Here is a 13,049-nt window from a genome sequence, read left to right on the forward strand (position 1 = left end):
ATACTTTGTAGCGCCACCTTTTGCTGCGATTACAGCTGCAAGTCGCTTGGGGTATGTCTCTATCAGTTTTGCACATCGAGAGACAGAAATTTTTGCCCATTCTTCCTTGCAAAACAGCTCGAGCTCAGTGAGGTTGGATGGAGAGCGTTTGTGAACAGCAGTTTTCAGCTCTTTCCACAGATTCTCGATGGGATTCAGGTCTGGACTTTGACTTGGCCATTCTAACACCTGGATACGTTTATTTGTGAACCATTCCATTGTAGATTTTGCTTTATGTTTTGGATCATTGTCTTGTTGGAAGATAAATCTCCGTCCCAGTCTCAGGTCTTTTGCAGACTCCAACAGGTTTTCTTCCAGAATGGTCCTGTATTTGGCTCCATCCATCTTCCCATCAATTTTAACCATCTTCCCTGTCCCTGCTGAAGAAAAGCAGGCCCAAACCATGATGCTGCCACCACCATGTTTGACAGTGGGGATGGTGTGTTCAGGGTGATGAGCTGTGTTGCTTTTACGCCAAACATAACGTTTTGCATTGTGGCCAAAAAGTTCGATTTTGGTTTCATCTGACCAGAGCACCTTCTTCCACATGTTTGGTGTGTCTCCCAGGTGACTTTTTATAGATATCTTTGAGAAATGGCTTTCTTCTTGCCACTCTTCCATAAAGGCCAGATTTGTGCAGTGTACGACTGATTGTGTCCTATGGACAGAGTCTGCCACCTCAGCTGTAGATCTCTGCAGTTCATTCAGAGTGATCATGGGCCTCTTGGCTGCATCTCTGATCAGTCTTCTCCTTGTTTGAGCTGAAAGTTTAGAGGGACGGCCAGGTCTTGGTAGATTTGCAGTGGTCTAATACTCCTTCCATTTCAATATGATCGCTTGCACAGTGCTCCTTGAGATGTTTAAAGCTTGGGAAATCTTTTTGTATCCAAATCCGGCTTTAAACTTCTCCACAACAGTATCTCGGACCTGCCTGGTGTGTTCCTTGGTCTTCATGATGCTCTCTGCGCTTTAAACAGAACTCTGAGACTATCACAGAGCAGGTGCATTTATACGGAGACTTGATTACACACAGGTGGATTCTATTTATCACCATCAGTCATTTAGGTGAACATTGGATCATTCAGAGATCCTCACTGAACTTCTGGAGTGAGTTTGCTGCACTGAAAGTAAAGGGGCTGAATAATATTGCACGCCCCACTTTTCAGTTTTTATTTCTAAAAAAAGTTTAAAATATCCAATAAATTTCGTTCTACTTCACGATTGTGTCCCACTTGTTGTTGATTCTTCACAAAAAATTACAATTTCATATTGTTATGTTTGAAGCCTGAAATGTGGCAAAAGGTTGAAAAGTTCAAGGGGGCCGAATACTTTTGCTAGGCACTGTAGACAGACAGACAGACAGACAGACAGAAAGACAGAAAGACAGACAGTTAGTTACACAGGTAGACAGGTAGATAGATAGATGGTTGGATGGATGGATGGATGGATGGATAGATAGACAGACAGATGGATAAATAGATAGAGGCAGGCAGATGGACAAGTAGATATATAGATACATAGACAGACAGATAGACAGATTAATGGATAAATAGATAGATAGGCAGACAGACAGATGGACAAATAGATATATAGATACACAGACAGACAGATAGACAGGTTGATGGATAAATAGATAGATGGACAGACAGCTAGATAGACAGACAGATAGTAAGACAGACAGACAGATAAATAGATAGATGGACAGACATATAGATAGATAGACAGACAGATAGTAAGACAGACAGACAGATAAATAAATAGATAGACAGACAGATAGTAAGACAGACAGATAAATAGATAGATAGACAGACAGACAGATAGTAAGACAGACGGACAGACAGACAGAAAGATAAATAGATAGATAGACAGACAGAAAGATAGATAGATAGACAGACAGATAAATGGATAGATAGACAGACAGATGGACAAAGAGATATATAGACAGACAGATAGATAGACAGACAGATAGTAAGACAGACAGATAGACAGTAAGACAGCTAAAATAGCAAACAGGGAAGTTATAAAGAATGAATTCATGTGCAGGTGTAGTTTCAATATAAAGTAACAATTAAATAGCAGTTACATCATTAAATATGAAAAGTAACATATGTGACAATAATAATAGAATAAAAACAAAATCTTTAATTAAAAGTAGTAGTACATGGAGATTACTTCTGTGTCATAAACCCAGAAGCCACTTGCTCCAACTATAGGTTGTTCCCATTGGATAAAACCATCTACTCATTTCTACACTTACTTTGCAGAAAACATTAAAAGTAAACAATGTAGTAAAACATTTATAGATATAATAGAGAAAAGTAAAAGTAACCTTGAGCAGGTTGAGGATCTTCTTGCTCAGGTCCAGCTCAAAATTGGTGTAGTTGGATCCCGCCATGTCATAGATGAACACAAGGCCGTTCCTCTGAGTTTCAAAACTACAGTGAAGAAACAGAAAACAAACTGCAACTGACATGTTTCATATGTATGTAGCATTCTAAAGCTGGTTCTGCATTGCATATAATAAATTCATAATAAAAAAAAATGTTGCAGTACTGTATATCACCTTTGTGTTCATTCAAATACAGGTAGACTGACCTCTCAACTGCTCGGTCCAGCAGGTAGAAGAGAGACTGTAGCACCACGTGGTTTCCTGTTTTATTCGGGTGGTGCAGCTTAGCTGTGTACAGAGCTATGGATGCACCTGTTGGGTCTCTTACACCCTGCAGAGGGGAATTAGGACTTGTTTAATATAGCATACACATCTGTACATGTAGGAATATTACCTAACATGTTAACGATATTTATACAAGACCAGTAAGACGACACTGCTACAACCATTAAACAACTCATGTAGTTTCAACCTGTGTTATTATGGTCTCAAAATGTAATGTAAATGTGGTGAAATGTAGTTTCATTTAACTGTACTGCTTTAATCTGGTCAGAAAGGTGCTGGATCCTGAGTTTATCCCAGAAGCAAAGAAACAAGAGAATATGATAACTCTCATCTAGATCCAATTTAAAGTAGCTAATGGTACACTGTTTAGAAGGTTCTGGAAGACACCCAAACAGACACATGGAAAAACATCACACTCTAAACAGACAGTAATCAGATTACAGCCACTGGGATTCGGAAGCAGTAAGACACTAGCACTACTTCTGCTATGGCGCCACTTTTCAATTGAAAGGTTGAGAGTTCGAATCCCAGCTCTGCCATGCAGCCACTGTTGGGTGCTTGAGCAAGGCCCTTAACCCTCTCTGCCCCGGGGGTGTCATATGACGACTGTCCCTGTGCTCTGACCCCAGCTTCCAAACAAGCTGGGATATGAGAAAAAAAAAATTCATTGTACTGTACACACCTGTATACAGTGTATCACAAAAGTGAGTACACCCCTCACATTTCTGCAGATATTTCAGTATATCTTTTCATGGGACAACACTGACAGAATGACACTTTGACACAATGAAAAGTAGTCTGTGTGCAGCTTATATAACAGTGTACATTTATTCTTCCCTCAAAATAACTCAATGTACAGCCATTAATGTCTAAACCACCAGCAACAAAAGTGAGTACACCCCTTAGTGAAAGTTCCTGAAGTGTCAATATTTTGTGTGGCCACCATTATTTCCCAGAACTGCCTTAACTCTCCTGGGCATGGAGTTTACCAGAGCTTCACAGGTTGCCACTGGAATGCTTTTCCACTCCTCCATGACGACATCACAGAGCTGGCGGATATTCGAGACTTTGCGCTCCTCCACCTTCCGCTTGAGGATGCCCCAAATATGTTCTAATGGGTTTAGGTCTGGAGACATGCTTGGCCAGTCCATCACCTTTACCCTCAGCCTCTTCAATAAAGCAGTGGTCGTCTTAGAGGTGTGTTTGGGGTCATTATCATGCTGGAACACTGCCCTGCGACCCAGTTTCCAGAGGGAGGGGATCATGCTCTGCTTCAGTATTTCACAGTACATATTGGAGTTCATGTGTCCCTCAATGAAATGTAACTCCCCAACACCTGCTGCACTCATGCAGCCCCAGACCATGGCATTCCCACCACCATGCTTGACTGTAGGCATGACACACTTATCTTTGTACTCCTCACCTGATTGCCACCACACATGCTTGAGACCATCTGAACCAAACAAATTAATCTTGGTCTCATCAGACCATAGGACATGGTTCCAGTAATCCATGTCCTTTGTTGACATGTCTTCAGCAAACTGTTTGCGGGCTTTCTTGTGTAGAGACTTCAGAAGAGGCTTCCTTCTGGGGTGACAGCCATGCAGACCAATTTGATGTAGTGTGCGGCGTATGGTCTGAGCACTGACAGGCTGACCCCCCACCTTTTCAATCTCTGCAGCAATGCTGACAGCACTCCTGCGCCTATCTTTCAAAGACAGCAGTTGGATGTGACGCTGAGCACGTGCACTCAGCTTCTTTGGACGACCAACGCGAGGTCTGTTCTGAGTGGACCCTGCTCTTTTAAAACGCTGGATGATCTTGGCCACTGTGCTGCAGCTCAGTTTCAGGGTGTTGGCAATCTTCTTGTAGCCTTGGCCATCTTCATGTAGCGCAACAATTCGTCTTTTAAGATCCTCAGAGAGTTCTTCGCCATGAGGTGCCATGTTGGAACTTTCAGTGACCAGTATGAGAGAGTGTGAGAGCTGTACTACTAAATTGAACACACCTGCTCCCTATGCACACCTGAGACCTAGTAACACTAACAAATCACATGACATTTTGGAGGGAAAATGACAAGCAGTGCTCAATTTGGACATTTAGGGGTGTAGTCTCTTAGGGGTGTACTCACTTTTGTTGCCGGTGGTTTAGACATTAATGGCTGTATATTGAGTTATTTTGAGGGAAGAATAAATTTACACTGTTATATAAGCTGCACACAGACTACTTTTCATTGTGTCAAAGTGTCATTTTGTCAGTGTTGTCCCATGAAAAGATATACTTAAATATCTGCAGAAATGTGAGGGGTGTACTCACTTTTGTGATACACTGTATATGACAAATAAAGGCATTATATTCTATTCTATTTAAGGGTGTGTCATATGCATGAATACATTTACGACATTTAGTAGATGCCTTTATCCAAAGCGACTTACATTATAGTTACATTATACAGTCTGAGCAATTGAGGGTTAAGGGCCTTGCTCAAGGGCCCAACATCAGCAACCTGATTACTAGTCCAGTACCGTAGCCACTAGGCTACGACTTGCCCTAAGTAAACACACTCTCCTGGCCACCAACCTCACCCACTTCAATTACACAATGAAATACACTTTAATTAGATTACATTAGAGATGGCGCCCTGGTGGCGTAGCGGCCTATTGCACTGCTTAGACCCAGGTTTAAATCTCAGCTGTGTCATCGGCTGAGCAGGCATCTACACAAACATGATTGGCTATGTCTGAGGGGTTTCAGATGGCTGAAGCCATGGAATTGATTGGTGTCCTATCCAGTGTGTGTTTTATCCAAATGAAAGTGGCCCACAGCAACTCTGACCAGAATAAATAAAAGGTTACTGAAAATGAAATAACCATTAAAGATGTGGGTTGTAGACATTTTTTGTAAACCATGTCCTATCACAAACTACATAAAGAAAAGAATTGTATAGAGGTAAAATGAGACTATAAATGCTACAAAACAATACCTTGTTGCTCACCAATACAAACAATACAATCAGCCAACAACTAAAGGAAATTCAATACTGTTGATGTTCTCCATGGGACAGGCCACACCAAGAGCACAATGTACAATAGTCCTGCAGAAATCTCTAGAATGTGGCTAAAGTCTATTTCTAACACTGAGAGAGTTGTAGTTATACAAGTACAAAATAATGGAACCCAATAAAACTTGCTGCATATAAGTTTAAATAATAACAAAAATTAAGATATACCACAGTGATTCTGGGTCATTCTTTTAAGGACACATGAGATAAGATACATCATGGTTGTTTTGAAGAAAAGATAACGTCTAATTTTGATATCTAATTCTGCTTTAATAAGTTAAATGAGCAATAATTTACATTTCTATTTAGTTGGTGTATTTGGATAATTTAAGCATACAGTCGACCCTTGAGTTACGAACGGTTTACCATACGAACATTTCGGGTTACGAACGAACTTTTTCAACTTAACGTACGAACAAATTTCGGATTACAAACCGAAATTCGCAAAACACATGACGTCACGAACAAGTTGACTCCGAGCTTCTCTCTCTCTGTATATATATAGTGAGAGAACATTCGCACAGCAGACGGTGTTTTTCCGGTGTTTTCAATATTAAAATGTCCCCAAATAAGGTGCAGAGAGAGCGCAGAGCTGAGAAACATTACATTTGCTGTTGTATAATTACTCCTGCCAGTAGCTGTCCCTGTGTATCAGACAGAGGGGACAGTGAGTGAGAGAGAAGGAGAAAGTCTGCTGAGTAAAGTATTGTTTCTTTCGTGCAATTACACCTACAAAATACAACACTATTGAAATAAAGAAGGAAATAATAGAGAAATATGAGAGTTATTGCTGTTTCTGGTAGATACATTTTATAAAAAAAGAAGGAAATGTTATATGGTGTATGTGATGGTGTATTATGGTGTATGAAATGTGGTGTGTGTTTTTTATGTACAGTACTACTGTGTATTTTTGTTTATTATTGTTTATTACAGGAATGTCTATTCTATAATTTAAGATTTAAGGGAAATATACTATACTATTTATAACAAAAAAGACCATTTAAGACATTAGAAAGGTTAGATAAAGGGGGGTTTGGGAGGTCTGGCACGGATTAATTCCATTTACATTATTTCTTATGGGAAAAATAGGTTTAACATACGAACATTTTAACTTAAGAACAGCCCTTTGGAACCAATTAAGTTCATAAGTCAAGGGTCTACTGTATTGTTTCATTTCAGTTTAAAATATTTTCACTTAGCACTAAATGGTAAAATACAATCGTGAATCGTAATCATTTTGCAACTCAAACTGATGTTCTTGATTCGTCCACAGGGAGGCAGAAAAGCAAAGAGCCTGAAACATTTAAAAATAAATAAATAATAAACTACAACAACAAATTTAGATGAATAATATTTGTGATGAGTGGTAGATGTGGACAAAGCTTGTAATGTACAGTGGAATATACAGTCCATAATCATTGATACAACTACAAACCCTATTTCTGGAAGAGAACATGTTGTACAATCTGGTCTCAAGTTTCAAGAGAAATAACAAATGTCAAATTTACTTAAGTTCAAGAGAAACCAAAATGTTATTGTAATATTTTATAAATATAAACTTGTTTAGAATGTGATGCCTACCATCCACTTTTTATTTTGTTTTAATTGTTTTAAAAGTGGAATTTTTTCCAATTCTTGCTTGATAAAAGCTTGTAGTTGCTGTTGTCAGACTCTCCTCTTGATGATACATTTCCACACTTAAAAGATAATGTAAATTTTCTTTCTTTGCATAATAGTTTTATATTGCATTTCTTGATGCCACGACAGATTGCATTAAGCAATAACAGTTCTTTAAAATACTCCCAAAACCATGTGGCATGATGGTTTCTCATGCAATGTTGTCTGAGGACTCAAAGTCAAGCACATTCATCAGAAGTCTTCCTGAATCTTTTTACAATATAATGTATGGTACATGGTAAAAGATCCAAATTATTTGCAGTCTTGCACTGAGAAATATTCTTAGACTAATAGACAATTCTCTCAATTCTCTCAAGCTGAGTCATGACCCAGCTTTGCATGTTAAGACTGAGCCTTTGTTGGAACCTCCTTTTATACTCAACTTGAATCATGTTTCAAAACAGTGTAGCTTAAATATTCTTTTCAGTCCTATTTTACGTCTGTCCCAACATCTGTGTGTGATGCAGGCATCAAATTCAGAATAGGTTTATATTTTTAAGACAGTAAAGTTGGTCAGCCAAGAATGAGCAATTTCTTTGTATTTTTGTCAACGAAATATTCTCGTATTCTTGTGAAGATTCTTGTTTTTATTGCATTTTACAAAATGTCCCAACTTGTTCTATTGACAAAAGTTGACACTTTTGTTGTGGCACTCCAAATTATGATCAGGTGCCTCTTGTTTGCCTTAATTATACTTGAGACTGTCTAGAATTCAAATGGAGTATGTCTGTTGCAATCTTAACTGATTGGACATTTTTTCGAAAGGCCCACAATTTACACTTCGTCAAGACAAAAACCAAACCATAAATTCCAAGAAACTGTCTGTGGATCTCTGTGATCAAACTGTGGCAAGTCATAGATCAGGGCAAGGATATGAAATAATACCTAATGCTTTGAGTGTTTCCACGACTACTAAGACCTAATGAATTGGGATGGTGAAGCTTAGGACAAGCTTGAACCTCCTGATAGGTGGCTGTCTGGACAAAATGGGTATCAGGGAAAGAAAGGCCTTGGTCAGAAAGGTAAGAACCCAACAGTCACTCTAAAAGGGCTCTAAATGTCTTGTGTGGTGGACGGACAACCATGTTTGCAGCACTTCATACATTAGGATCATATGGCAGAGTGGCAAGTTGTAAGCCACTGTTGAGTTTTTTTGTTTTATTTGGATTTTAACGTCATGTTTTACACTCTTTGGTTACATACATGACAGACACACGGTAGTTACTCGTTACACAAGGTTCATCACTTCTCAAGTTTATACTGAACACAGTCATGGACAATTTTGTATCTCCAATTCACCTCACGTGCACGTCTTTGGACTGTGGGAGGAATCCGGAGCACCCGAAAGGACCCACAGAAAGGACCCGGACCGCCCCACCTGGGGATCGAACCCAGGACCTTCTTGCTGTGAGGCGACAGTGCTACCCACTTAGCCACCGTGCCGCCCCCACTGTTGAGTAAAAGCATGTAAAGGACATGAGTAGACGGCTCAGTTCACCTAAGCAAACCTAAACACCATCAAACATCTGTTGCAAGACCTGAAAAATACAGAACCTGATCTGAAAGAGCTTGAGAAGATCTGCCATGACAAATGGGACAAACTGCGCAAATCCAGAACATCAAAGCTTGTATAAACCTAAGAATCCAGAACCCAATCTGAAAGAGTTTGAGAGGATCTGCCATTATTACTGGGATAAACTGCCCAAATCCAGGTGTTTAAAGCTTGTAGAAAGATATCCAAACATATTAAATGTATAGTTCTGTATTATTTTGACACTGTCACATACGTCTATTACTTTTGCTATTATTTGCTATAAAAACTGGGCCAGATCAGGTATGCAGGCCAGAATGATCTGCTGTGGCAACCCCTAAGGTGGAGTGGTCCTTGATTAGTTATCAAAGGAATAAGGAAGCCCATCAAGCAACTACCTCAGTGACCATTGGATGCCCTACCAGGTTGATAGCATGGCTGAGATTCAAACTTTATAGCTCAGGACCTCAGCGATGGCACCACCTAAATATTACCATACTGTTAGATTTTTATTTTTCTAAAATATTTTAGTAAAGATGTTGCTCGGTGTTTTGGCTACATTGGTTGTGTGAGAAAAATCAGACAGTTCCTCCATTTCCTGTTAACATGCTGATCAAATTTAGAAGTTCCCGACAAGCGTTCCCATGAATCAAAGGCAGCCATCAAGACTGACACATGTAAACAATATAATTGCATCTTCTCCATTTGGTCCTTAAACTTGATCTCCACATTACTTCCTGCAGTAAGTGAGTCATTGAGATTATGGTTTGCTGGTTGAGTGATTCACTTAAGGTGTACAGCCACTGAATCAATAGCAGTGAATGGAGACGTTTCCAATAAGAGAGAAATCCAGTGTATCTCCAATATTCTTTTTTCCTCTTTTAACCTCTCAGACTGGGGTCAATTCCCCTTTAATTTTTTTGTTTTTTCTCTATTGTTCTCCAACCATCTGACAGAATAATGGCTAACTGCCTTTACTTCAACATTCCTAAATCCAGCCAACATTATCTTTGCAAACGAAGTCTGTTGCACTAAATGTTGTCCCACATTTGGAGGAAGGTGCTTCCCACTCTCTTTAAATCAGAGTTTTACTTCCTCCACTTGCAAGAGCTCATAGACTCCTAAAATTATCTGGTAATGCCTGACCGACATGGAAGAAGCGAATGACATACCTCCCACCCAGAGACCAGTGCTCATCAGTAAATAGTAATTATAATGAACTTATAATTTATAACCTAAAATTATAATGAATTATTATTGTGAACCACAGTGTATATTACGAATGTCTTCTAAGTTATTAGTAAGTCATAGTTTGTCTAGAAGCACAAAAGTCATCCAAGTAACTATGATGTAAAAACAATGTGAACTGTGACACATTACTTTACTTAGCTACAGTAAAACTAACCACATTTGTCTGAGAGACTGAAGGTCGAATGGAATTTTCCTCATACAACCTCTTTCAAATTAAGGCCCCAGCATGAGCGGTGTAGGATTTACATGGGGCATGAGGTGTGGCTGTTTAAGATTTTACTACAGGGAGGCGGGAAGGTTTCGCTGGTAACTGCACACGGTTTTGGAGGGGGCAGATGCTAGCCAACGGCTTCCCTCAGACAGGGCTGGGGGTGAACTATTGAAGGCCAAAAAAATTTAATGATAGGTGCTCAGGTTTTCGCAGTGGGATAATCCACTAGCACACCAGCGCTGAGATTCTGAGTTTCCCGGTTTGAATCTTGGCTCTGCTACCGGTTGGCTGGATGCCATCTAGCAGGCATTATTGGCTAAGACAAAATTAGCCTCCAGTCTGCTTTGTGGGAAAAGACCAGATTAAAAAAGGGGTGGGGCTGTGTAAGGACCTTGGTTGCCCAGGGTGCCTGTACAGAAAGTGGAGGAGCGCAGAGATCGGGGTGTGGCTCTCCGTGCGCAAAGCCGACCTCACACGCAAATTCACCAAAGTGTGGGTGAATGAAAAGGGATTGGTAAGACACACGTTGGACATAGTTGGGGTCCCCAGCAGCGGATTGGTAAGTTACCATAATAATGGATATAAATCAAACAATTCTAAAACATGCTTATAATTAATATTTACTATTAATTCATCTTTATCATCAGATTCTGACAATGATTTTAAATCTATTGTTGAAATGTTTTTGGCTTATAGTGTTGGCATTACATTCAAATAGGAAAATCTGCCTTTATCTCTCTTTTTTATAAGTGGTTTATTGACACTGACCCCCAACTTTACTTTAGGGAAGACCCAATCCAGTGATAGACAGCACAGATGGATGTTGTACAATTGCTAAGGCAGACAGTGTAAGCTTTAAAACTCACCAATATAGTAAACTTGCCGCTGAGTAGTTCAGAGCGCAGTGGTTCTTCTTGAGGCTGAAGTTTGACGATACCCTCCCTCAGACGTGTCTCCTGCCACCACAAAGAAAATATTACTTTTAACACACTTTTAAATATTACTTTTCAGTGGTTGGTGGTTTGATGTACAAGAAAAACACCTTGGACTTGTCTCTACCTAAACTGTGAAACATTATGAACATTATACATAGTATAGTTATTGTTGAAATTATATGTTTTTTTCTTTTTAAAATCATGAAAAGTAATGAAAATGAATTACAGCTTTAGCAATCAAAGCAAGGGATCAGTATGGCACACTGAGCAATCCATTTTCAAGTATGTGAACACCAAAAGTTTGTTCTTTGAGAACCTTCTGCTTTCTTATTAGATACAAAACAAGAGTAATAAAAACGTAATGAAGAATTTGCCTGGAGTTTAAACAGCCTGTCAGCAGAGGCCTGTCTATAGGCGACTGATATAAAGAATAATACATTAAGATAAGTAATAACAGCAAAATAACAATGTGGAATTAATATCACAGCTATCACACCAGTATAGAAATGAACAGCATGGTTTTTATAGTAAATAATGAATTTTATAAGAGGCTTTGTAATGAATTTCATTCAGTCTGAAAAAGACAGAACATTGAAGGAACAGAACTGAAGGCGACATTATTATTTACAGGCCACAGTGGGTGTAAATTAAGCAGTTGCTGCATCAACATAGAAACCACAATGTAACAAGTTTCTGAGATAAAATAATAACACTACTCATTTAAAAATATTTAGCTGGGCACTGGTGCAGTGGTAAGACACGCTAGCACACCAGAGCTGACATTTCGAACTTGTCAGTTCGAAACTTAGCTCTGCCATCCAGCAGGTTGGACAATGATTGGCTGTTGTTCATATTGGGTGGGAGTGGGACAGGGACCACTGCTGGCTGATTGATGGCGCCTGCACAGAGACAAGGGATAATGAGGATCAGGGTGTGGCTCTCTGTACACAAAGCTGATCCGCATATGAACTCGCCTCGTGCAGGTAAAAAGATGCAGTTGGCTACTGCACACATGTTGGAGGGGGCGTGTGTCAGTTTCGACTCTCCTCAACCAGGGCGAGGATCAGCATCAGTAGAGAGAAAGCATAATGCAATTGGGTAATTGGATACACTAAAAAAAAGTCAGGAAAAAGGGGAGAAAATGCAAAAACAAAAATATATAACATAAATAAATACATATTTAGCTGTAAGAAAGCACGATATACAAAATATTTATTTACAAACACTGCCAACTGGCCATGACTTAAGTGGTATAACAGCCTGTAAACTGTCTTGTTTTGAAGAACAAAGCTATCTGAAATGTTGAGTTCTTCAGGGCTCTTCCGTAAAACAGAGATACCCATGATGACTGATTTCTGGTCCTGTTGGACTTACTCAGCCTACAGTAACTTGTCACACACTTTCAGTCATTACAGCAACTGAAGAGAGGAAAAAAGCTTTCCGTTCTCCCCTCCATAACAACCCTGTTTTGGCTGATCAGATTTTGAACAACTAGCAGTTTCTTCCACTGCAGTAACACCTCTTCTAGTGGAACATATTAAATATCATTGTGATTTCATTATGAATCATCCCTACAGGTTTGGTACAACAGACTGTATATAAAAATACAACTTGTTCAAATTCTAGCAAGTGTTTCCATCTAAACGTCCTTCAAAACTGGTCATTTCAAA

At 39.4% G+C, this 13,049-nt stretch overlaps 1 protein-coding gene across 1 annotated transcript in view; it reads right to left on the reverse strand.

Annotated features, from left to right (window-relative positions):
* ptpn9a (protein tyrosine phosphatase non-receptor type 9a) overlaps positions 1-13,049 on the reverse strand; it is a 54,147-nt gene that overhangs the window by 13,749 nt on the left and 27,349 nt on the right. Inside the window, exons 3-5 of the mRNA XM_063003652.1 lie at positions 11,311-11,400; positions 2,635-2,759; positions 2,369-2,474 (exon numbers count right to left, since the gene is read on the reverse strand). Of these exons, the coding sequence (XP_062859722.1) occupies positions 2,369-2,474; positions 2,635-2,759; positions 11,311-11,400 (321 nt within the window). The remainder of the gene's footprint in view (positions 1-2,368; positions 2,475-2,634; positions 2,760-11,310; positions 11,401-13,049) is intronic.

Source organism: Trichomycterus rosablanca, chromosome 1, assembly GCF_030014385.1.
Source record: "Trichomycterus rosablanca isolate fTriRos1 chromosome 1, fTriRos1.hap1, whole genome shotgun sequence".
NCBI classification, from domain to species: Eukaryota; Metazoa; Chordata; class Actinopteri; order Siluriformes; family Trichomycteridae; genus Trichomycterus; species Trichomycterus rosablanca.